The 27659-nt window shown below is 39.8% G+C and overlaps 1 protein-coding gene across 1 annotated transcript; it reads right to left on the reverse strand.

Annotated features, from left to right (window-relative positions):
- Positions 1 to 4098: 4098 nt before the first annotated feature.
- On the reverse strand, positions 4099 to 27294 carry CXADR (CXADR cell adhesion molecule). The gene is made up of 7 exons (XM_014883614.2): positions 27149 to 27294; positions 11861 to 12030; positions 10937 to 11141; positions 10500 to 10655; positions 9364 to 9486; positions 8943 to 9081; positions 4099 to 8585 (listed from the first exon to the last, which is right to left on the reverse strand). Exons 1-7 carry the CDS (start codon positions 27213 to 27215, stop codon positions 8318 to 8320), a joined length of 1128 nt encoding a protein of 375 aa, XP_014739100.2. The 5' UTR covers positions 27216 to 27294; the 3' UTR covers positions 4099 to 8317.
- Positions 27295 to 27659: the final 365 nt, after the last annotated feature.

Below are 27659 nucleotides of genomic sequence, written 5' to 3' on the forward strand. Positions count from 1 at the left end.
TCTCTCACCTCAATTATTTTCCTGAGTAAACAATAAGAAAACCACCTGGCCCCTTAGAAGGTTCCTCAACTTTCTGTTGGAAAACACTCTTGAAAAGTCACTGCAGAGCACCAAACAATCAGTCACATTTAGGCACGGAGAGATGAGGACAGAGGCTGCCAAAGCATCAGCCATTGGGGACACTCATAATTCCCAAACACAACATTTATTACTCTGTTTCCATACAAAGCACTCATATTTAGCCATATTTTTTTTCCAGATGGGCTGGAGACAGTATGGGAATCCAAGCATTTTTTTCGGTTTTTGAAGTTCTATGTTTTAAACATAGTGAGTTTTCCCATCTTAAACAGCACTACAAGATCATTAAATGAAATAGGTTACCTAAAGAGGTCATCCAAACCACAGCTTAAGTCTGAAGCAAAAGATATTGCAATGCCTAAGCAACTTCGTTTTGAATTACAGAGTACAAGGACAAAATCAGAGCAAGACCAAACAGTTCATTTCAAGCTGTGTCCTTTTAGTCAGTCTGAATTTTTCTCATATACCAACAAGAAAGAGGGAAAAATGTGTGAAAATAAGCTAATTGCAAGCTTTATTTCGTATTTTATAAACGAGATGAATGGTTTCTGGTCTTGACAGTTACAGGATTGGAAGTGACATGGAAGGGCATTTTATTTATCTGAAGAAGAAGTGCAGTGCTGGCAGCCACAACATAAGCTTTTTGACATGTTTCACAAACCACCAGCTGTGCCCCAGAATTGGCATCTTCTTTAGCAGTCAAAACAATTCAGTAGTTTTACGTATTCCCACCAGTTGCCTTTATTCTTAGTCTAAGGTATCAGCCTCCCTCCCACCTGAGCTATTGTAATGGGAAACAAATCTTAAATTAATTTTATCTTGATCTCTTACAGCTAAGTAAGGCATAGCATAAGTGTTTTGACTTCAGAAAATAGTTTCTTTGAAACACCACCCACTCAGCTGCCTGAGGAGTCATGTGTGAGTGGCTGGGACTGCAATCAGAGCCCTTAAACACTGGGAACAAATGCTCTGCTGCACACTTTAACTTCCTTGAAATCTGACTAATCCCAACTACTGTTTCACAGGTAAAATATTACCAAGTGACACAAAATAGGGAGATTCAGGTCCCTGGATGGGATAATAGTTTCAATTACAACTCACAGAGCAGGACAAGTCACAAGATGTAAAGAGGTGTTGCTTCACTTGTACAGCAGTAACTGGCCACAAGAAACAAAAGCTCAAGTTGCTTTCCTACTCACACAGAATCTGACATCATTAGAAGCTATTTTCTAATGGCACTAAATTACTTTTATAGCTCTTTACCATCTGATTCAGTACTCCTTCATAGCAAATTCTAACCAAAGTGACCACCACACCCCTAGAGATGTTTGTGTCTAGAGCACCAAAAAGCTGAGCTGTCACCATTTACCCTGTCTGGAGTGTTCAGGAGAATCTACTTTCTTCTGCTTCTTTGTACACTATTGTTAGTAGTAATATAACCAGAGTCATCACCTGCAGAAATTATGGATGGTAGGCAGAGTATAAGGCTCTGCAATTTAAGCAGTGAAGGTATGCTGGCTACATAAGCAACTCTGAATGAAATAATAAATACTTTGCAGACTCTGAAGACCCCTAAACCAGATGTTGCTACAAACCAGAGTAGGGAAAGGCTTCAAGAAATTGGAAAGGTCATGCATGCTTCCAGAATTCCCATCCCTGGTACAAAACTCCACAGAAACTGATTAGACTCATTGCTTTCCTCTCCACATTTCGCAATTAGGAACAATTCTCTGGGAAAGAGAGTACAATACCCTTCAGGTACAGCACTCGGCTCGTGCCTTGCCTGCAGCTCCCCAGAGCCACAGCATCCAGCCCTGGAAGTGGGACAACTGTCAAGGCATCAGGCAGCTCCCTGCGCTTCCCAGCGGACACACTGCCTCCAGAGGTTTTTCCCCCAAGAAAAAATTAGATTAACATCTGAAAGCACATCATTTTATCTTTGGTAATGTCTCTTCTAATATTGCCACTTTTTTAAACTGTTACATAATCAAGTTGTGTAACCAACGAGCTCAACTTCCTTACAAAGCTGCTCCTCTCCTTCCCTCTATCCATCCATCAGCCCTAGCATCGTGCAGGATTCCTGTAGGTATTGCAGTGCTTTGTTTCCCAAATAATACAGTACAATTGTCCTTCATCTCTTTCTCTAGACAACATTGACCAAAAGAAGCTTTACTAAAAATGAGGACCCAAATAGAAGCTGCTGCCACTAAATACTACTGTGACTTTGCATATCCAAAGCAACCTGACCAGTGCTTCAACAGCTGAAAGCTGAAGTCATCAAAATACCAACTTACAAGGGTGACATTGACTTTGATTCCCAACAAAACAAAAATCAAAAGATACTTAAAGACTCCATATTTCCAGAAACTTGACTTTGAATGGAAGTCAGAAGCAGGGACAACACAATCCTCCAGGGCAGTTTTCTGCCAGAGTGGTTGTTTTATAAAATTAAAGGTTCATACTCTTCCCCTGGTAGCTGTGCCTGCACCATTCTGCAAAAAAAAAGCCTAAAGCAAATTAAGAAGAGCAACAGAAACATCCTAACTCTAGTACACACATTATTTTTTATATTAAGATGCAAGTCTCTATGTTTTGAGAAATCACCTGTAGTCATACACAAGCTAAAAGCAGTTTTAGACTAAGCGGGTATTTGGAAAGGTAGGCAACATTCATAGCTTTGTTTATCCTATTCTCGCTTCTGCTACCCAATCAGCTATGTTCTTTACTAACTACTCCGCTTTATGTATTTTCCAGATAGGAAACAAGGCTAAGTTGCTGTCATTATCTACTTTTTAAAAGAGTCTAGCAATTAATTGCCTATCAGTATTATCACAGAGCTTTGAAAGAAGTCAAGCTGCTCCATCAGAGAAACAAATTTGAGATAGTAAGCTCAAAAGACACAGCCAAGATGTTCAGAGAAACAGACAGACCTTTTATGACACTTTATGCAAGGCACTGTCTATACACACATAAAGAAACACAGAGGCTCTGTAGAGCTACCAGGTGCTGAGTGCCCTCTGTTCTGCCAGGACACTCAGGAAATTTCTAGCTGTTTTGCTGGAATTCCACAGACAAGCTGGAGATAGAACTCAACTTCTGGTTCACGGCCACCTATCCTCCAAATAAAAGACCTGAGGAGCAGCTGAGGCATGCAAGAGCCATCTGTCACAAAACTGCCACCAAGCTGCCACCCTAAGTTCAACACTTCTGTCCTTTCCCAAGTTTTGACATGAATGTTAAGAGTCCAAGAAAGTTTTCTTAGAACTCTATAGAGACAAATCTGAACTTCCATTTTTTATTAGGTTTCCTTTGATATTTAAGCACAAGTCTTCATTTGAAATCTAAAAAAAAAAATTTTAGGTTTATCCACCAGTACTCCATTTTTCACATGCTTGTGCACACATGTATTGGGTTTTTTATATATACAAAGAAGTGACTGGAACATTTGGCCTGGCCCAGAATACAATAATACATGGAGATAGGCATGCACTATAACATATGAACATGCATACATAATGAGCAAATGCAAGCTAATTATGCCTCCAATTATATGAACTTAATACATGCCATCAAAGCAAATAGAGCCCATGTCAGACTTTGGATCTCCACCCCTGAAGAAATCACATTAATCTCATGTAAAATTACCAGGACAATAATCAGTTGGTTTGCAAGGCGAAGTAGTGCAAAGTATCCCAAGTCAGCTTCATTGAAATTGAAAGAGATGCAAATTAATACATTAACAATAAAACCCCCGAGCATTTTACCAACATACTTTGAGTGTTGTCAGCCTGCTTGTTTGAACTTTAAAACACAAAGATTAATCAGTTTCAGGAATTTTTGGTTCTACCTTAAATAAAGAGGGATGAAATTTAATCTAAAGTTCCTTTCCAGCCTTATGTTTCAGAATAACTGTATCTACAATTAAAAACCCCACCTAGAAGTGCGTATTTTAAAATACCTCAAGTTTTACTTGCCTTGGAAGAGGGGGGGAAACAATAAATAAAATTATTCATGCCAGCATGGTATACACAGCCATATTTATTAGTTCACTTCCAATTACATAAAGAAAAAGCTGAAGCCATATACAAGTGCTGCTTTAAAATAAAGACAGACTACTGTTTTCTCCAACAGTTTTATTTCAAAAAAGTACACAAGTCTGTCATGGAACTACAGCATTTTAAAATTTTGGATTTTGTTTTTTACAAATTCAATCACAATACCTGTATTTTAAAATACCATTCCCCCAAAAGTGTGAATATAAAACCTCATACTGAAATTCATATTAATGTTCAAAGATCATGCTTTGTGCATGAGAAGTGTAATGTAACATTGTAACATTTTGGATCCCAGGAAGTTGTTATTGCTCCGATTTCAGCTGAGCTGTGCCTCAGTGCTAGGGGACTATTCAACAAAGGGCCCCAAAAAGCACCTATCCAGTGTATAAAACAAGGTTCAAGTGACACAAATAGCATAATATCTTTAGACTGGAAAAAAGACCTAGAGTGATCCAGAATATATACACTGCTCAGAACAAAACTAAAAGCTTGTAATGGAAACCAGTAATATACAATATTCAGCATTACAGAAAAACTTGCAGTTCAGAAGTCTTACTTGCACTATTAAACAGGAAGCATACATCTAATATGAATGAGACTATCAAGAGCTGAGAAAGACGTATGCATTGTACATTTCTCTCAAAAGTCATATTTTACTCCTCCAACAAGGCATTTCTGTGCACCACAGTTTTGGAAGAAGTATTTGTTTTTAGGGAAGGAAGTTTCACACAAGTATCTTTAAATACCCACTGCAGAAAGTTGATGAAAACTCTTGTAATGTATGGACAAGTGTTACGTAACCTCTACAGTATTACAAGTCTAACACTTTATTCACACCATGCTAAAATTGATGGGTTTCTTTCTATATATAGTAGTCCTCAACAGGCAAGTTTACAGTCATGACATTAACTAGAGGTTTCTTGAGCTCACTTAGATTATTTACACAATGGTATCTCCCTCCCTCCCCTTTCCCCCTCCCCATTTTTTTTAAACAAAATGAGACTTTAAAAATGCCACCTCCTAACTGGTATATCAGCTGCCATTACTTCCTAAAACTGTTCTGTCAGCAGAGCTCTCTGTCACATCGGACACCTCACATGTTTAACCAGTTCATCTCCCACACAGCTAGAAATTATTGTTAAAATATAGTAGCTGCTCTTGAGAATCATAATCCAGTGTAAGTGAAAAATCTAGTGACAAAAGAAATAATTTATAGTAGCAGTATTATGTTTTCATAGTAGTGTTGCATCCACCCAAAAAGGCATGATGATAGCAACTTGAGGCAGAGTTTACCCCAAGTCAGAGGTTCTATAATTCAGATAAGGACTGTGTCAGATTCCATTTCTTTCATTTTTCCATGCAATTACATAAATAGACAGACACTGTCAAGGCTGCTAAGCCCAACAGCCAGGCTCTGAGGGCACATCAGGCTGTCCTTCTGCCCATTTATTATTTTGCACAAGCTGACAGAGCATCAAGCATGTGTAAACTCTGCTCCATGTGCTTTACTGAGACAGGTTTCTGAGTTTGTGTCCTAGGGCTTACCTTACTGTAAGTTACAGGGTCTCAGGCCAAATCAAAACAAACAAAAAATTAATTGCAAAAAAATCTCCAACCACCAAAAACACATAGGTCCACAGACGGCTTAGAACCAAATTTAGTAGGTTTGCTGCCTGATTCCTTAGGTTTATACCTCTCTCAGTGTGTGATTCAGTTTAGTCTTGCACTCCACTTATATTTGTAGTAACTATACCCTTTTCCTTAAGAAAGGCCTTAATTTCAAGGTAAACAATCAGTGTATGATTAACATCTTGGAAATCTCTTCTATCACAATAATTGGATGCAAAAAGATGTCTCTTCATCTATAGTTCTTCAGAAGCTAAGTTTGGCACATTTACTAAACTTATTATTTTACCACATCAATAAAAGTCAATCATCCCTCTCACTGGTACAACAACTGAAGAGCCTTCAGGAACACAAACACTCAAATCATAATTAGCAATTGAAGGAGTTAAGTGACATTTTGAAATACAGAACAATACAGAGAGAGACACTGAAGTTCACATCCAAAAATAGGCATGAAGAGGTATAAATAGTACATAAGAATCAAGAAATCAGATCACAGTGTCATGTTTTAAGAACTGTACCATCATCTAAGCACCTGTTCATACAGTATGTTTAGGCACCAGAAATTTCATAAAAACTTAAGTTACAATCAGGCAAAGTTTATTGACAAGGCACACATGAAAGATAAAAAAATCTGATCTCTAACAGTATCAGTTTACAATCTAAAAAAGTCCCAAATGTGTAAAACTAACTATATTACTTAATAGCCATTCAAGTTTCTAAATTCAGTATGAAGGGTATGTTAAAATCATGAAATTGTTTAGCTTGTAAGGAGCTTAAAGATGACCTTGTACCAACCACTGCCATGGGCAGGGGAATTTCTTTACATTAATAGTGCCAGCCAAAAATTGTGCACCTATTTACAGATAGGACAAACATTTAGTAGTAAGCCAAAGAACTAATCACAGATCTATAGGCAGCTACAGATAAGCAGATGCTAAACCTAGAAGCCTGGGGTAATGTTGTTTCCTCTCACTGTTGCTACACACAAATAATCCTAACGTTTTTCAACAGGCTGTTCAGATATTTCCTTCATCAGCATCACTGCACATACTGTAATGCATTTACAGTTTTCCAAAATACCTTGCAGTTCAACATCTCTAGCTAGAGTAAGCTAAAAAACGCTCTCCTGTACCTGCTCCCCAGCACAAGACAAAGAAGGCAGAAAATAGGAAGGAAGAAAGAATTCACAAAACTGTACTGAGTTTTAAATGGAGCTTTTGCAGGTATATAATAACAGTCATCAGAAGCTACCAGAAGTCCTTAAATGCATCTGAAAGTAAGACAAGGAATTGTGTTGTGTTTCTCCTGTATTGCTTTAAGTTTGCAAAATTGGGAAGAAGCATTTTCAATCTCGCAACATGAGATTTGTATCAAAATTCTGGGTAATTATTTCCTCTCAGCTACATGAAACTCTTGCTCTCCACATTAGTTCAGAATATTTAGGGCTGTTAAAGAGGGCAAGAAAAAATTTGAAAATTTGAAGCGCTTTGAACTCCTTGTGAATTCATACAGCCAGACATTAGCATCTTGAACAAGGACTGACTACTACTTAGGTGCATATGAGAAAAGTTGTTTCCACAGTGGTTAGAGCAAGAGGACTGACATCAAATACCAGTTATTAACAGGTTTCATCAAATGCCCATGGAGCTTCTAGGAAATTGCTTTGGGAAAAAAAACTAAGAGCATTGCCTTAGTATCTAATCAGGCATTGCAAAATGCAAGGTACAATTAACTTAAAGACCTGTATAAAGATACATTAATTCATTCTTACTGTGGCAGTAACAGTTGATCTGTAGGTTTTAGAGCTTAGATACTTCTACTGACAACCTGATAGGACCTCTTGCACCAGATAATGTAAGTATTAAGTTATCTGACACGACCTGAATTAGTTATTGTAGAAAAATGTGTTTCAAAGAATTTGCAAGGTTTCCTGTCACACTTCCCACTCGCTGCCCTTATAAATTCAGAATAGATTAATTAAATTAACTGAACCATCAAATAACTGTCTGCCCTCGAAATAAGAGTTCAAATACTCCAAACAAACATCACCAGGTTAAAGAACCACATAAATACTCAATTTGAACAGAATTCAAAGTTATCCTTGGTATTTCAGCCCCCTGCAACTATACCAGACAGTGGCCAAGTTAAAATATTTCTGCTATTCCACAACTGAGAATAAAGTCTCAAGAACTCTGAGAAACTTCATGGTCTACACATGAAATGCTTTTGTTATTTCTCCTGTGTATCACTGTTACACATTCAGAACTGTACATCAGCTGACAGTGTCAGAGCCTCCTCAGCAACCTACCAGAGGTCCAAATACCTTCAGTGTCTGATATTTATTCATGAACTTTAATGCTTTTAGCAAATAGTTCAACTGTCATATCTGAATAAGTTTAAACTTAAGTATGAGAACTGGTGGCTTTTCAAACTAACTTGTATATTTTCTTCAAGGAAAATTTCATGCCAGTGTTTAAATGAGGGATGGAACACCGTAGTTTTCTCTAATACTTACAATGAACACTTTAAAAAACAGCTTTTAAATTAATAATATTTTATACTATTGACCCATCTTTGCTTTGTGCTGGAATCATCACAGGAACAGCTCCCATTCTACTTAAATTAGGTGCAGCTACCTTTGAAGGTGCAAAGGCTGGGGTTTGAGCAGGAGCACGGTCAAAGTCTTCACTTGGGACTTGGCTATATGGAGTTTTGGTATATCCTTCCATGTTGGAGGGAGACATTGAGCCCAGGGAAGAACGATTGCTGCCGATGTAGCTGCGAGCTGTAGAACTGCGACTCTTTGGAGGTGGAACATCTTCTCTGAAATGAATAAAACACACACAAAAAAAAAAAAAATCAGTTGCAGAAAAAGAGTCACCATTACTTTAAGACAAATATTCAATTTGCTTTTTTCTATTCTAATGCAGTAGTCAAAAATATCCTTATATCTTCCTTTAAAGTAACAAACCCCCCAAACCCTCAATATTCATGGCCTCTAAAATATTTGTTGAAATTAGACAAACCACAAAAAGTTCTCTGACAAGCCATTAGTGTGTTATAATAAGCTTTCCAGATTAAGACAGAAATCTCAACTGCTAAGTAACTTATTTGCAGAAATACACATTTAAAAGTTAATCTTCCAATAATACTGTTCAGAAACTAGAGACACGTTGTTACCTGATATCATGATGTACTTCTTTCTCGTATTTCTTCTCTTTGTGCTTCTTACATAAACAGAAGATGATAGAACACAGTACCGAGACACCCAGCAGAGTTCCTATAATAGCTCCAATAATTATACCAGCTGTATTTATGGCTAGAACAAACAAATAACAAAACTGTTTGTTAAATGTCAAAGTTATAAAGACCTTTCTTTTAACATTAAGCCCAGTATGTTTCACATGAGGCAGGTCAATAAGACATCACTGAATCACAGGGGGAGTGCTCAATCACATGCATTTAAAACAGTAAGACTTGAAGTGGCACCCACAAGTTACATAACAGCATTGGAGTTTTTAACCTTTCAGGAGTTTAGAGAAAAAGATTGCTCAGTTTTAATACAAGAACACTGTGTGACCATTACACAGCAAACACTTACGAGGGGTGACATTCAGCTCAACAGAACATTCATCCGTGCCAACTCTGTTTGAGGCCACACAGTTGTATGTACCAGAATACTCTCGAGAAGCATTTTTCAGAAGAAGTTCCCCTGTATTTTTATCTACAAACAACAGAAGGTAGAGGTTTATCATTTTCCTAAATATAGCTCCATATGTAACATCACAGAATTATTAAATCAGGATATACATAAAATCTTAACTTAAAATGCTATACAAAAAGTAATCCAGATTAAAACAGTTCTATCATGCTGTAAAATGCTATTGTTTGTAAAAGTCTTACCCCGTTAGAAATATATTCCACAGCATTTGACTTGCTCTGTCTGCTGAACAAGTCAGGTAGTGTCTAGATTCTTTAGAACACACTCAAGTGTCTCCAAAACTACATTCACAAGCCCAAAACTAACATGGTTTTAGTGAGTTACAAGCTACTCTTGCACGATTTCGCACTCATTCTTGTCCAGCACTTATATTGCCAATTGCTCTTGTTGTTACCACAAGCCAAATTTGGGATGTGGAGAAGGAAGGGGCATAACAACAGTAGCCTAAAGTCGTGAGTGTTACAGAGAAGGACATTAACGATCAACTGATTCACTGTCAAAACAATAAATAAGAGACATCAAATAAGAAACCAGTAGTCAAGTTCAAAATGAAGAACAGGATTAGGTTCTCCCTTTGTAGCTGATTTTTAGGGATCTGTGTTTTAAGATATCACATTCTCTATTAGAGTGCAGAAGCTTACAAAAAAATGGAAACTTTTTCTTGTTTTAAATCAAACTGAAGCCACACCTGAATTCCCTAATGTCCACATAAGCACAAAAGGAAAACTATCAGCAAGCAGGAGAACTCACAACATCTGGATACAGGTGAGCATGATACTGCAACCTAATGGTAAGAATCTCAACTTAAAGCTTGAAACATTTCCAAGCATGAATTAGAAACCAGAATCAACTCCAGCTTGTTTCAGTCAGTTTTGTTAGAGGGCAGAAGTGGCATTTAATCTTGACTACTCTATAGAGTAATACTAACCCAGAGATGCTTACAAGTCAGGACAAGCCAAAAACACTACCGCAATCTTTTTAAGTATTTCAGAGTAATAAATGAATTTTGACAGTACTCAGCACGGAAGTGGCAGGAAGATTCTGTGTGCCAGAGACTCTCTTCCAGTCATAAGACAAAAGTGGGGATCCTTCTTGTGACACACATTTCAAGGTAACGTCTTTTCCAATCTCCTGTGATCCTTCAATGGAACATTTAGTCCGTGCTGGCTTTACTAATAAACAAAACATCACTGAATTAGTAACAGTCACAATCAAAATGTTTACTAGATATGTTCTCAGAACTTCTAAAAATGTTTGTTATTCTAAATATCATTCCCTTCATTTCCCAGAACAGAATTATGCCCATCTCTCCCAAGGCCTCAATAATGACCATAATCACCACAGATTCAGTACAACACTGCCCAACTGAAGCTTTCATTACACGCATTGAAAATAGGGTAGAATAAGCACATAAAAAACATTGCTGAAAATTTAAGAAAAGAAATTATCTTACCAAATACAGTCAACTGTATTTTTCTGCTTTGAACTCCAGGAGCCTTCTTCACTTTGCACTGATATGTGCCAGTGTCTGCTGCCTTTAAATTCAGGATATCCAATGAACCATCACCAGATCTGGGATCAAGATTAGTAAACTGCATTCGCCCAGTCAAACCAGCATAATAATGATTATAAACCCTGTCTACAGAATACATAATTATCTATAAAACAAACAAACAAACAAAACACACAAATCAGAAATTCACTTAGTGTGCAAACATTTAAAATAATTTTGTCTCTTTGAATTCTCAAGTTTCTTTCTATAGTTTTAAGCCCAGGAATAAAACAGAGTCAAATATCTCCATCTTCAAAGTATCACTACACACTGCTTTATAGTGAATACTCCAACAAAACCCCTGACCAAGTACCAATATGTCAGCATTGACTTCTGACTGAAAGAAAACTGTTTAGAATTGCTCCAATTTAATTCTGCAAAACCTGCCTACTAATATGAATCATCTTACTTATAAGGCTTTCAAAGACAGGAAAGTATTAATAACTAAAGTGATTAATATATTTAAAATTAAGTCCTCATTAATCTGTTTTCAGATAGAAAGATAATTTATCATAGAAAATCTATTTTCAATAAGGAAGATAATGCAGGTACTGAAGCAAAGTTTGCTTTTTGGAACTGAAGGGTATTTAATTTGGGAGTTATTAGAATGCAAGTTTATAAGTGAAAAATGTCTTGACATTTCATCCATAATCTGGTATTTCAAAACTTCCACTAGATTTTATGTGATTGGTGCTTCAAAGCAATTTAAGATCACAAGCATCCCAGCCTGAAAAGGTGGAAGTTTAAAAAGTCAGGAGCAAGACTCATACATTGACCTACTCAAACAACAGAATCAACACCATCCAAAAAGAAGTCTCTACTTACTATTTGTTCCTTCTTTTGATTATCTGTTGGTATCAATACCCACTCAATATCTAGTGGGCCTTCATCTTCTTCCGAGAGTTCAAAAGTACATGGCAACGTAACTTTCTCTCCTTGTGCTTTTTCAAACGTTGACTGGTCAACTGAAGTTATAGTTAGGCTTCTTGTCAGACCTATAAAGATAATTTTTTTATGTTTTGAAAACAAGTCACACTCAGTTATTCACTGTAAGTGCCCTATGACATACTTTTCCTGTATAGAAATCATGCTGTCAGTCAGACTTGTCACTGCTGAAGAGAGTCTGTGCAGACCCTGTCACACAATGCAGTGCAAAGGCCCCGTGATGCTCATTTGGAATTACATCCAACAGGCAGCTATATCTTTCAAGCCTTTTCTTTGGGGGTGGCTTTTTTTGTTTGTTTTTTTCTTCTCCACAATCCACATCCCACACAAAAACCCAAGCTAAACATTTTCAGTAGTGGGTTTTCCAGTCACTATATAATCACCTTACCATTAGTCTCTCACTGTAAAATGAAAGTATGGAACAGCAATGAAGCCTGCCAGGATAGACAGAATTCCTGAGAAGTCCTGGGATGGAAATAAGTTACTTTGCTTTGAGTTATAAAAGGCTCCTCTATGTATAGGGAGATAGAGGACAAATTAATATTTTCCAAAAATCTCAATGAGTTTTTTGCATTTGTTTGTCTTTTCTGCTTGTCTTACTCCTCTAAAAAGGCTGTGGAATCCTTATCTGCATGCCTCTAGGCAAACAAGCTTCCAAATAACAAAATTTCCTCAATTCAACCCTGAAAAATAATTCATATAGTGACATAAAAAGAGCTACTCAAAAGGCCTGAAGCAAGATTCCCCTTATTTCACCAAACACAGGCTTCCCTTATATCAGGAGTACTTGCACATGACAGCCAGGTCATGGAAAGCAAACCCTTTGCTCATGATGGAAACAGGTTTAGCACTTACACCCACTGTTTCGTCCACCTTGCTGGAAACCAAGCTCAGATTTTCAGTCATTTTATGTGTGCAGGTTGTAGACACAAATACAGATGCGACCACAGCCATGAGAGCTGCAAGGCCACCAGGAGAGTGGACACTGTGAGAAAGATAGATGGCTTTGGTGCTTTTTACAGATGTAAAGTAACAGCCTCAGATGAAAAAGTTTTAAAATCATTTTACACAGTGCTTTTATGTTTTAACTTGCACTTCTCCATATAGTAGAGGAGCTCCAGTGCAGTAGAGGAGCTCCAGTGCAGTACATCATTGAATATGGTGAGCTGGAAGGGACTCAACAGATATCCTTCTGCTTTATTAAAATTTTGCCCTCTATCAAGTCTTTGCATTCTCTTCCTGATGACAAAACAATGGGATTTTTACCAGCTATTTTAAAAAACCTTTAGAAAGAGAAATCAGTTGACATACTAAGTTCCAGATCACAGCTTGCAAGCAAAGGCCTTCACAATAGCCGATTACTAACAAACTAGGTAGGATTATTATGTTTCCTACCATTCATAGCATTACTTTTCACATTACCTTCAGTCTGGGAGAAGGGGAAAGGGAAAAAAAAAAGAAACACCAACCAAAAAAAACCCACATCAACTTGAGGTAGGAAAGAGATTTATGTGCAATGCCTCTTACCAATAATGCACACCTTTTCAAAGACAATTCTAATAGGTTTGTACCACCCAATTTTTGACCATAGTAAACAGATCTGAACAATTAATTCTCTGCTACTAGGTTGAATTAATACTGTTCCCTAAATAATAGTGATTTCCATGAATACTGGTTGACTTGTCACAGTCCTATCCCCTCCTAAAGGATCTTTTCATATTTCCAAACTAGCCATTCTAAACCTCTGAATAAGTAAACACTACTCCTACCTCTGTTTATGGGTAGATTTAAAGTACATTCATGTTTCCATAACACATAGTAGCTTTTACACTATTAATGTAAATTACTGAACCGTTTTTCAGTGACTTCCATACTCTTCCATTTCCCTTTCCCCCACAGCCTGATTAGAGAACTGTAACACAATATTGTCAAGTTCATCTCCAAATTGCATTTCTGCATCTTCAATGTTACTATATTAAAGAAAAGGGATGTGAACTCAAGTACAGTTTAAGTGACTGATAACGAAATACATTATGATGTTACTAACTTCCTTAAAAGCCTCAAATCTGTAAAACCTGGGAAATCAGAAGCTTCTATTCTGAAGCAAATCACTCAAGCAGAGCTGCTGCTCTGTGGCAGCATCTCCAGTCTTTGCCATCTGAAATTCCACAACAAAAGACCATAGCACACACGTTTGCTTCCCCCTCCTCACAAGAGAGCCTGCTCAGAATTTCGCAAACAGGACAATAATTCATGTAAGAGCAACACTCTGCCTTTTCACAGCAGATAGTGGGCAACAGAATTCATACTCTGAGGAAGATATGACACATTCCTACTACTAAAATGTATCAACCCCTCTGATTTTCAGTTCATACCTGCTGAAACACAACATAGCCAAAACAAACTGGACAGATGAGTATCCATATGTTGATTTTTTTTGACTGCTTTTCTAAACAAATGGGATTTGTACAATCAATGCTTTATTTCTCTCCCTCTTCAGCTGTTATTTGTTCATTTCTTTGACAATTTTGAACAAATATAAAAGCAGAAAGAACAGTTCAGTACAACCAGAAGTTTCTCAAATACTCATCTGTACTGACATAGCTAATAAGCATTAGATTCTTCAACTATCTCTTGCCTCTTCATTGCCAGACAACTCATGTGAGTCAAATTTCAAAGTGGACATTACACAGTTTCATGGCAGAATATTGAAAAAGTGGCAACAGGGAAGAAAAATTATGTTAAAAGCTGGAAGTACTACATTTCAGAGATACACTGCCAGGAAACTAGACTCCAGTAGTCCCACCTGTCACTGCCTGGCAGCTTGGTCCAAGTGCTTTAAAAGCCAGAAACAGTAAATGTTTCAGTTGCAACTACAGCACTCATTTCTCCGGTCCAAACACACAAATCAACATAGTAATAACCACGTGCCAAAAAAAAAAGCAAAACCCAACAGCCTGAAGAGCCTTGCCCAAAATAGAAGATTGTCAAAAATCTTTTTAAAGTTTTGATTTTTGATACTTTTGAAGCCCAAGTAGTATTTTCATGCACACTGACTGCATGCAAACATGTCAATGAAAGCTAAAGCACACAATCCTCAGGATAACACTGAACAATCCCTCCTGCACGTGAAGCTTCCAGCACACCTAGATGCTAAGAGAGTTACTCAAACACTAGTCTGAGCCTTCTAATTATCAGAACTTTTCCATAAATCTCAATTCCTTTCTTACTGCATATCTCCCAACATCTCTTTTTCATTATACCAGTGTTCCACAATCTTTTCCTTACAGTAAGGCTGCAAACACATTTTTTTTTCTGGGTCAAACATCAGCATGCAGAAGTAGCAAGCACCTCAATTAAGGTACATGTCAGAGCTAGCTGGGCTTGGACTGGGCATTAGCAACACAAGGGAGGGGCAGGTAATACTAGCTGGAGATTCCCTTTTTCAGGGAAGAAACATATCTGCTGCCAGATATGCTGGAGAAGGAGGCTTCACCAGATTCGACATGTCAGAGATTGTCAAGGGTCCTCCGACCCTTATCATCACCACTAGTGCCTTTTTCTTTTCTTTCTTTGTTCTTTTCCCACTTAATTATTACCTGTTATTAACAGAGACCTGGAGCAAATCAAGTGTGACTAGAAAACTCCAGGGACAAAGGAGGACATGGGATCCCAAGCGATGCTTACTATCCTTACTCTTTTCCTGTGAGGGGGAAAAGGCTTGTAGGGACACATCCTTCAAGTTAAGAACTCACTACAAGATTGGCACTGCAAGGAAGCACTTTAACTTTTATGGCCACAAGTACCCTGAGAAACAAGGGCTGCCAAGTTAGACATGGGATCCAATCAAGGAAACAGGTTATGAACAACCTCATCAGAGCTGGTGACAAGCACTGTAAATGAGAGATCTACCAGGGAATGGAAATTGAACTTTGCAGTCAGAGAGGGAATAAAGACTGAGCTATGGGAAGTACCTGGACCAGACTGGTTGAAGGAAGAGACACCCTGGTGAGCATAAAGCATGTTAAAAGGGAAGCCACCTACAGCACCTGTACACAGAACTGACACCAGAGTGAGGCACATGGGACAGCTTGCATGACTGGCACTTTGTCACAAACGGACACAGGCTTTTTAACAAAGCCAGGAAGAGAAGAACAGCAGGTGACCTGCCCTCTACCTGCAGGAGCAGCTGGAACACAAAGTTGTTCTACAGGACAGACAACAGGCTGGCTAAGAGCTTGTGGATTAAAGGAAAGGATCGTATGGACAACATCACAGTCAAAATTTCTTACAAATCACCTCATCGGGGTAAGAAAGCTGATAAAGACCATTTTAGCAGTTCCAGAATGTTTCTGAAAATGAGAGAGACTGGTTACCATTTTACCTCTGTGACATCTACTAGAAGGGCAACACAGCAGAAGACAAAATCTAAGAGGTTTTTGAAAGATTTCAGGGAAAACAGCACTAAATGAGTCATTCCTCACTTGATACTTTCTTGAAACTGCTTTCAAGGAAAAAACCCTAAGACCTTGCCAGGGATGAGATCAACAGCAGCCTTGACCATGAAGTAGTGAATTTTAAAATCCTGAGAGGAAGAAGGCAAATCCAGCACAGAGCCTGCACTTCATATGGGCAGACTGACTTACCCAGTACCTGGAGTTCTGTGGGATCCAGTTCTAAAAAGCAAAAGAGCTCAAGAAAACTAGGGGGGGTATTTAAGGACAATTGTTAACCACACAAGGAGTACATTCCAAAACCCAGCAAAACAAACAGATCAATCAGTGGCTTGGCCTAAGGAGGAAGAAACAAGAGCAGCCTACCAAGGGAAGATTACACAAATATCACCCAGGCATGCAGCACCCCTGCCAGGGAAGTCAAAACACATCCAAAACTGAAAGCAGCATGGGACCCCAGTGCCACATGAAAACCTTCAACTATTACATGAGCAGTAAAGAATCAGAAGGAAAAACAGGACAGGTGATAGCTGATGCACAGAAGACCAAAATACTTAGTGTGGATGCTGTTTGGAGCAGAAGGTCGGATGTGACTGAGATCACGTCCAACACAAACAATTGTGCAACTGCATTAAAGATCTTCATGAAGCCAACACACAGTGACAAGATGACATTTTCTCAATTTTTTCCCAAGTTGCACCCCAGTTTCCACTCACATCAGGGAGATTCTATCCAATTCATTTCTCTAGTATGCATCTCAATACATAAGAGGCTCCACTGCAATATCTAACTGCTAGTACACAACAGGCAGACATTTTTTCAAGCTGAAGGAAGATGTCTATTTCTTTTTGTTAGCATAGTTTTATGGTTTTATTTTAGACATATTTTCTGGTTTAGACACAGATAACTGACTCAAGTCATTTATCCTACTTGTTTGAATATGCTTAGCATTACAATATCTAATTTCTAACTGCAGCAAATAAATCACTGCAAAGTGTAGACTCAGAAGCACACAACAAGCTCTCAAGAAAACCCCTGAAAGTTAACTTTGAAGTGCACCTGATCCAAGTGACTGTATATTATTTTCAAAGTAGTTTGCAAGAAGAACATGTGCCATATTCAGCTGTGGCAAACAAAAGAATGAATATTTGTGACTGGTTGAGGAGAGACATGCACTCTTTCCTTGATAAAAATAATAAATATTATCCCTTACAAAAGTTTGTATTGGAAGAAGTAAGTGGTCAGTACACAATATGGATTCTGAACATTCAGATTTAAGACAGAGTGCAAACCAGTAGACAATCTTTAGAAAAACTCTTTCCTTTGAATATCTGAACTTACCTTTAAGTATCACTCAAGTACAATACAGTTTAGCAAACTACATTATTATTAAGAATAATCTAGGAAAAATGAAATATTTTATGGAATCTCACAGGAGTTGTTCTCAAGCACAAAAGAATCTTCAAAACAGAAAGCAGACAAAATTAAAATGGACCAAAGCTTTCTTCATTCTAATACAGACATAAGCAGAGCTGTGATATATACTAATAAATAATAGAAAGCAAATTACTCTATGAACTACTTGCACATTTAGCATTTTCTTATTCAGGACACATTGAAATCCTGCATTGCTGGCTTACACAAATGTAAGTGTGCATCTAAATTTGGCACAAATGTTTCTGCCATCAGATAGGGCTGTGCCACAGAAAGGTTATGTAATGTGGCAGACACAGTCCCTCCCTAGATAGGGAATAGGACAGTTTCTACATACATTCTCTGAGTTGAGCTCAGAGATGCTGCTATACTTAGTGTGATACACCTTCAACTGCATCTTCAGAGTACTTTACTACCAGACTTTCCAAAACCAGTCTAGTTTGCCAATACTGACTGCAAACAAGCAGAGGCTCTAAATATATAAACGCTTTTTTCCACGAATGAGGCCTTAAGCAGCAAGTAACGATCACAACCAGAAATGCTTATAAGTGCTTTGAGAGCCACAAGCTATAAAATTCACTTAAGAGACACTTCAGCTTAGACTTTTCTTTCAAATGCAGATTAGATATGTACCTGTGATCAAATCTTTTCACCGGGCAGATTTCAGTCTCAAAAATTACCTCCCCAACATCCCAACTTTACTTCTGAATATGCCTCTTCTCAACAGTTCATCTAGTTTTCTCAACTAGCTGTAATGACTTTATAGATCAAAGCTGACCAACTCTCCCCCCTCTCACGTTCACTCGGAAGAAGTTCTACAACATCTTATTTCAAACCTGCACTTCTGAATGCATGCCCTGTAAGAGTGAGTCAAGTTTACACCATTAGCCAGCAGGGAGGATGCAGGGAGGAAGGTACACACGGAGGAGTGCCTGGCTGAGGAGATTTCCTGGTGTTTACTGGAGCAATCTAACACAAACACAAGTCTCCCAAGCTGAAATCCTCACAAGCAGCCACCATCCCACAATCACCCCCTGTTTCCTCACAATACCAAACATCAGCATCCTCAGCAGCCAAAGGGAACAATCCTGCTGATCAAGTAACTGGATTAAAAACTGCCTTCACAAAGGAATAAAGGGAAACAAGTATTTGGCAGTACTTATTTTAGTTTAGTGGTTTTTGCAGCACCCAGGAGCTGAGTCACATCAGCCCAGTTGAGATGGCCACAAAGCTGCTGTTACGCTGTTTAGCCACAGTTTACCACAAGTGAAAAACAAAACCACATCCTAAATTTATCAGTAATACCCCTACCCAAAAGGTTAAAAAAAGAAAAAGGCCTAGCTTCAGGTTTTTTGGATTCTCAGTTTCTACATCTTATCTCCAAGAGCAAAAGGACCCAGCACAGTTACAGCTTTCAGAAGCTTGGGCCCAAAACACCATGAAGCTTTGCTGAGTCTAACTCTTCACATGTCAAACTCTGCAACACAAAGAACGGTCTCTAAACAGTATCCTTTAAGTTCATAAACATTAAAAGAATACTGTCAATAAAAAGGAAGTTAATTAGAAGGATAAAAAAGAAATAACAGCCGTCCCTTTAGAAAGCAAATTCAATAGACTTGGAGATTTTTGGTGTGCGAATGAAACTCAAAAATGTTCCATGACAGATTCCAAAACACATATTAGCTCAATACACATCCTATTAATTTAGCCAGGTACCTAGGTACCAAAGAATACTCAGGCTTCACATAACCTCAACGGAGGTAAAACAAGTAAGACATGAAGGACAGGAATAAGCAAGCAATTGGTCAGGAGCTAACAAAAACTATGCAATAATGCAGCAGTAAATAAAACAAGAGAAGAAAAGCTCTCATAGCATTATTGCATCTGTATCCATGCATCTAAAGAGGTTTGGTTTTAGTACATTCTGACTTTAGAACTCCACAAAGAATTCAGTTTTTAGGATAATCCCATGCTGATAAAAGCAAATCACAAAGCTTTTCCTGACAAAGAAAGTACTGTCCTGCTAATATCAAGTGTTAAACAGTTACTGTTTAACTCGCCCCACCACGAACCACATTTTTTCCATGCTTCACACCCTGAGTGTTGTTATCATACAATGCAGTGATACAAATTTCAGAGATAAGCATAGTTCACAGCTTTTAGTGGTAAAAACACCCAAAAAAGTAGGTGCAAGATTTTAAAATCTTCTCTTGCACATTTCATCTCAGCTACCTCACCAACACCTTAAAGAGGCTGAGTGACCAAATTCCCAGTTTTCAGAACACTTTTTCCACAGATGGTGCAGATAAAAGACTTATATGCATGAAATACGTTTTTGCCATAAGCTACAACAAGAAGGCTGATGAAACTGCAGGGAACTTATTTAAAAAAACCAACCAAACAACAAAACAACAACAAACAAAAACCTAAACGCAACAAACAAAAATACAAACAAGAAACAAACAACAACACAAAATGAAACATACCCTAAAAAAATCCCCCTACATATAAGAATAAGCCTGGGAAACTTCTACCATCCAGATAGTCAACTCTGCTGCTGGGTCTCAGAACAGTGGGCTTGTATTTCCAAATTTTACTGTCTCTGAGGAGGGTGGTGGGAAGTACCACTTTTCTGAGGCACATTTACTTGCATCCACAAATCCTCTGAGTTAAAAAAAAAAAAAAAAAAAAGAAAAACTAGACAGGAAACTGACTCCACACACTTCTTCAAAGACAAAAAAAATCTCTTTCAGTCTGGATGTCTTCAGACAGCATTAAATTAATAAATAGCTCCAATTTATGTAGTGTAGCATACTCCTGCCCCAGTTTAAAAGATACTGCACAATTAAGCTACAAGTTACATAGCCTCCCAATCTAATAAAAAAAAAATTATCTTAAAGGCTCATATAAACAAAACTACCAATAACCCCAACTCTGCAAATACATACCATGAGCTTGATTTCACTCCCCACTACAGTTCACTGAGATCAGCTGAAACAGTTATGCAACAACGAAAACCTAAAAATCACAAGCTAAAACTTTTTTTTTAACCCTCAACTTCGTTTTTTCCTCAACACACCCTCTGCTTTCAGATGCTCTCCAACATCCCTTTCCTTTTACAACTGTCCTTGTGCTCCTTACTTGTTCAGCACATTCTTGAAGGTTTGGGGTTGCTAAACCCAAAGCCACCAGCCTGTATCCTAGCAACTGCTGGCTGATGACCTTACTGACAGGGACTTGCTTATCAAGTGGAGAGAGGGGCCATTCAGATCTCCTTACTGAAGGGAAGGATAAGCTTTCGGGAGGCAACTGAAAGAGGGAAGGGATAGTGTAACACAAACTACGATTAAGATTAGTTTTAAGCAGAGGAGTAGTGTTTAGCCCAGTATCTACAGAAGATGACAGTGAGTTCCAAGTTTTCCATGCTATCAGCTGGATGGACTTTGGCAGCAGATGCACGAGGCTGCTCTGACGCAAGGGAGGGGAGAAGGAATCCAATGCCACCGCTGGAAGGGGCAGTGACCACAGCAGACACGAAGCTACACACCGGGTGTAACCACATCACATCTGTAATGGGGGCAGGTGTAATGTGACACTGCACCTTCAGACAGCACTTTAAGGAACCACCTAGAAACAATACTGAGAAGTGTAAAATGAAATGAAGGTCAACCACTACAAAGACGTTTTTCAGTGAAAGCAGAAAAAGATCAGAGCTGAAATCCTGACACGACTTACTCACAAAATCCTGCCTCTCCTCTACCAAGTCTACACCAGCTGCACAGGTTGTTTTGCCTTTAGCTCTGCAAGTCACTTTCCCATTACAGGCAAATATTGGAGGCTTACACAGTCACTAAGCAATCAAGCCACATGATTCGATCTTTTTCCTGCCAATTTGATGGCATTTAAAAGCAAGCTGAATGAAACAGCTCCCTGGCAGTGTGAATGCATTGGGCACATCTGTCAGTCAATGCATCAGGGAGTTCACTACAATCCAACACTTAACTGAGCAGCCATATTAATTTCACTTGAGTAAAGAGGCTTTGGCTCTTCCGAGCTACTGAACAGGCAATGCTTTTTTCCCAGTACATGCAAGTTTTGCATTAAGATAGACAACTATTTGATTCAGTAGCACAAATTGATTTTGGGCTCTTTTCTTGCTGTTTTTTGTTTGTTTGTTTTAATATAAAGGTGAAGCATCACAATTGTCAGAGAAAATTCTCTTGTCTGCCTGTTCTTGTCTCCCTCCCTGCCCCACTCCCACCGTGTAACAGACAGAAAGGAATAAGCTCAAATAAGTAGAATATCTGCCCTAATTAGCCAGAAAGTTAACTAATAATTTAAAAATTTAGGGAGACTTTAAAATATCATTTTTTTTATATGCACACATACAGGTTAATTTTTACATCTTAAAACAACTGAGATGAAATATTCCTTGTAGCTTATACTGTTAATACATCTCAAATGAAGAACTGAAGATGCAGGATAAGTGAATACAGGAAACTTCCTTATGCAAACTAATTCTACACAAGTTCAGACAGTTGAGAATGTATCAAATCCTTATTCTTCCCTCCAAGACCAAATAGTTCTTGCTGGCTAATCATTTTTCAGCATACAGGCTTTAGCTGTAGGGCATGAAAAGCAAATCTGTTAAAAAAACGTAGCAGCAAGTGCAACTGCAAAACTTGCAACCATCAAGTAGCTCAGATGCTTCTTGACAGCAGCTAAAGGACATCAGAGCACCAGTGAATGGCTCCAATGTAAAACCAAAAAAGCTCCAAATCTTACCTCCTTATCATGTTTTGAACACATGACCCAGTAAGTAGGTGACATTTAAATAAATTAATAAATAAACAATAGCCATAATATATTTGAGGTTCCAGCTGACACCTCTTTGCTATAATTCAGACTTGATCTGACTGAGTAGGATCAGGAAAAAGAACAGGTAGAAAATTGACCTCACAAAATTTGATTCCTTTTATAACTTTTAAATCCCCTGAACTAGCTCATCATGGATCCAGATGAATGCCAGGTACAACTTCAAATGGGATGCAAAAATAGTCTTTGAGGTGACATCTAGACATTTGACTGATTGCCTGATTTAGCAATGCACTCTTACTCCTCAACTAAGCTCTCTCCAGGCCAAGGTTTTACAGATATTTCCCTACTTTGGGAAAATACTGATCAAACAGAACAAGTTTTCCTCTAATGCTCTTCTGCTATCCCTGTCACTCATTCCCGCCCTGTACCAGGACAAATTGGTGGCAAAGTACTTTCTTGTTTCAAATCACGTGATCTAATCAGTTTAAAAAATTTAAGCTGTCAGCAACTGAGACCCATTTACAACTGCAGTAAAGGAAAGCACCAGCTAGGATGCAGGGGCTGCTTATATCGCACATAACTGTGGCTTTCCTGCCACTTACTCCAGTGGCAACTGGCTGAAGTGACTTTTCTCTAAGCCATCCCCTGAAAGGTGCAAAGTAGCAAAAGAGGAATTCCCTAAAAAGAAGGGGGAAAAAGAAGAAAACACAAAAAGAAAGTGTATCTAAATTGATGTAGTAGAGGGATGGGGACACATATATTCTTCATGCCGGTGAGCCACACAGTTGTTAAAATATCTCCACGTTTATAATGTTTCACACAGTATCTAAAAGTTTCAAGAAATCAACCAGAAGTTGCAACAAGACCAAAAAGGATCATTACAAGCTTACGAAAGCATGCAAGCAATAATTGATTAAATTATTGTGGAAGTATGTTGAAACAATACTAGCCCCAAAAACAAGCATCTAGTATGTACAAATCTCTACAGGCACTGTGGCAAAAGAGTTTTAATATGCTCCAATACTGAGGCAGATTTAAAGATAGTCAAGATTACTTTCTTGAAGTGTGAAGGGAATCAGTAGCAAAGCATACATATGCTCATATAAAAACATGAGCACATGTACTTTTTGTAAAGCAGCAATAGGTGTTAAACCAGACATTCAGGAGGGGTAGTTTCATCTCTGATAAGTGGGCTTGGCTGTGCAAGGGGCAAGAACTCAAAGTGAAGACAAAGAGGCAGCTGAAGTTTGATGCAACACAGGGAGGCAGTCAGAAGAGACCAAAGTGACGAGCTATAATAATCTCTGCAGCAGCATTCTCAACACATAAAATACCTTCTGGGAAACACAGATTAGCCAAGGCAAAATCACTAATTCAAATGTCATGGTCGATGTCACAGCAGTTGACTAACAGTTGATTAAGTAATCTCTGGTTAAAGACTTTCATACTTCTTAAAACTCTAAGATCCAGAAAATGGGTCCTGAATTTCAGATAACTTCTCACGTCAGTGGATACTTTAGAACAACCTGAACTCTGCATCGTGTTACAATTACTGCCCAACAGATGAAATGCACTAGGTTAGCAATTAAAAGACTGGGAGTCATCATTAAACTCCTGCGGTAGTCACACTTCTAATTTAAGCTTCTGCAAGATCCCATTGCATGCATAAAAACATGAACAGGCTTAAGTTCCTTATTATACTTATTTGGCAAAGTGTATTAACCACCAAATACTGACTTACCATGCCTGCATTAGGTTCTACTCCTGCATGCACGATATTGGAATTACTCTTGCAAGTTTAAAGACAGGGCAATAACCACAGATTTTCCTAAGGTTTATCAGAACTTTTACTTTATTTAAAAGCTTCATCCTCAGTTGGGGCACTTATATGCACAGCATTACTGTTTTGCAAAACCTTTTTCCAAAGGTTAAATGGGTCACTATGCATGTAGTATTTTTTTTAGCATCTATCTTTGTATAGGTATAATCTGGCTACGTTAACATCTCAGTTATTGAAAATTTGTGTTCTGACGTTACACATTTTCAGAAGCTTAAATGTTGTAAATTATTATCATATTTGTTAAATCAGGACCACAAGTTCAGCACTCTTAGTTATTCTTAGTCACTTAAAACCCTACACAAATTTTGAATTTGTACCAAATGGAATGAGATTACTTCCCTAACACCGTGTACCCAGGGAGACAGTGCCACACCACAAGATGTCATGATCATGGAACACAGCTGGGTGAAGAAGGAAGTGAGGATGTTCAGAGTGACAGTGTTTCTCTTGCCAAGCCACCCTCACCTGTGACAGAGCCCAGCTTTCCTGGGCATGGCTGAGCATCTCCCTGCCCATGGGAATTCCTTGTTCTGCTTTGCTTGCATGCATGGATTTTGCTTTCCCCGTTAAATTGTCTTCATCTCCACCCACAAGTTTTCTCACTTTCACCCTTCCAGTTCTCTCCCTCAGCTCAACACAAAGGGAACAAGTGACTATGTAGGTGGTCCTTAGTTTTTATTAGGGTTAAACCACAACCACTATAAATTCAAGTAAATTCAGCACCTCGGCAATGCTTCACTGACAACAGCTTTCACTCAACTGCACAAAAAATAGCCTCCTCTAAGTTTGGTCCATATGGAAACAGCAACTTACTGACATCTGTTCCTTCAGTGAAGGAAGTAATGTCTATCTGCAGCACAAACCCAGAAACAGCAACCCAATCTGATGGGAAAAAAACCCAAGCTAACTCAGAGGATATATCAACTCCTATGATACATAGGTTATTAAATTATTTCCTTCAGAGGACTGTGAAATATACATGGTTTAGAGTACAGTCACTCAAATAACTGTATCTTAAAAGAGGTATGTGTGTTTTTATTAGGAATATTTATTTATTTACAAAGTCATCCAATTTCACACTGAGGTCTGCAGACACCTGTATCCTTCAGCAGAACTAAAGTGTAAAATTCTGTTCTGGATTGACATTTTCTCATATATTAATTATTCTTAACTTTTTATAATCATAGCCTTTGACAACCTAGCAGTGCAAGTGCAGTACATATAATTCTACTCACAACAAGTTCTTTCCACAGTTTTTGTTACATGAAGCAGTTCAGTATAAATCTTGATAACTAACCTTGTCAACTAAATACTAGTAACTCACAGCTCTTACACAGCACCTACCTTGTTTCTAACTCTGCTTCAGGAAACACATTTAATGCAGAACTACCTATTCCCTTTCATTCAAGAGATCAGAGTTCATCATTCCATTATAAACAGAATTTTGACCCCATGAGTAATTTTCCCAAAACAGCAGTGACATCAACACGGGCATTAGCATTTCAATAGGAAATAAAGCCTGACCTCCTGACACTACTGATACGCATTTTACTGTGAACCTAAACCTCCATAGGTGTTTCGTCACCTTTTAGAGTTTCACACAAGTTTGGGTCAACTTCAATGAAAGCTTACTATTATTTTAGAGATGTGTTGAGGAGACACTGATATGGCAGTCAAGTTCATTACAGGAATCTAATAACATCTAGTATTTGAGATGAAAAACATCTGCCTACTTTTTAGCAGCCCAGGCACGTTTGATTTGGTATGTGTGGGTTCTGGGTATGGCTGATTGCTTTTTTTGTTTGAGAATATCTACTCCTTTGTTTTCTTTCACCATGAAAAACAAATGCGTTTAGGCCCATCCAAACTCCTCTCCTCCCACCCTCAAATCCTCGCACGTTTCCTCTGCAGGGCTCAATCGTGGCCATCGGGTTCCGAGGGCTCTCCGGGAGCCTCCCGGCCCTTTTCACGCACTCAAAAGCAGATCCATCCTGGATGCTGGATGTGCTACACACGCAGGGCTGCGGTTTGGTTTGTTTTTCTTTCTTTTTTTTTTTTTTCCCTTTTGCTCTTTCCACGTCGGTTTTCCGTGACTCCGCCGCGGGAGCCGCTCCGGCCGGGAGACACCGGGCGGGCGCAGCGGCCCCGACCGCGCCGGGGGCTGCCCGGGAGGGCGGCGGGGGAAGGGGAGGGGGAGGCCATAGATAAAGCTCGGCAAGCCGCGCTGAGGGCGAACAAAGCCCAGGTCGGCTCCGCGGCGCGGCCCCACCGCCAGCGCCCGCCCGGGCACCGCGCCTCGGGCTGAGGGCGAGCAGGGCACGGCAGAGGGGCTGGAAGTACCCGGGCGATAGAGACCCGCACACGGCCGAGACCCGCACACACACACACTGAGGGCGGAGACCCCCCCCCCACGCCCACACACATGGCGGGGACCCCACACACACCCACACCCACACGGACGGGCGGAGGTGCGGCACACCCCAGCCCTTGGGGAGCACACCGGGCGGGCAGCAGCCCCCTCACCCCCGCCGCGCCTCCCCCCAGCCCCACAGAGCCGCCGCCTCTCACCCTCCCCTCTCTCCCTCATTCCCTTTCCCTCCCCGTCGGTCCCGTCCCTTCTACCTGCGAAGCAGAGCAGCACGAGGGACACCCCGAGCAGCAGCAGCGGCGGCGGCGGCGGCAGCTCCATGGCGCGGCGGGCACCCAGCGGCGACTCCGTCCCCGTCCCCGGGCTGCGCCCCGCGCACCGCCCAGCAGGTGAATCAGCCCGGCCCGGCCCCGTCACTTCCGGCCGCTCCCCGCCCCGCCGCGGCTCCGCAGCGCCCGCCCCGCCCGCGCCACCTGCGCCCGCCGCCCGCACGGCCTGCCCGCTGCTCCGCCGGGGCTCCCCGGGGCTGCCCCGACCGCCCGCCCGGCCCGCGGCGCTCGGAACGCGGCGTGCGAGCGGCGGGAGGCTGCCCGCGGTGGGCGGAGGGATGCCCGGGGCGCGGCGGGCAGCGCTGCGCTCCCGTCGGGAGCGCTTGTCCCTTGCGATTACTGCGAGCGCTCGGCAGACTTGTCTTGGTCCCCATAGCAACGCGGCTGTAGTGCCTTGTGCGCTCCTTGTGCAGAGCACACGTCCTCCCAGTGAAAG

The sequence above is a fragment of the Sturnus vulgaris genome, chromosome 2 (assembly GCF_052056855.1).
Source record: "Sturnus vulgaris isolate bStuVul1 chromosome 2, bStuVul1.hap1, whole genome shotgun sequence".
NCBI lineage: Eukaryota > Metazoa > Chordata > Aves > Passeriformes > Sturnidae > Sturnus > Sturnus vulgaris.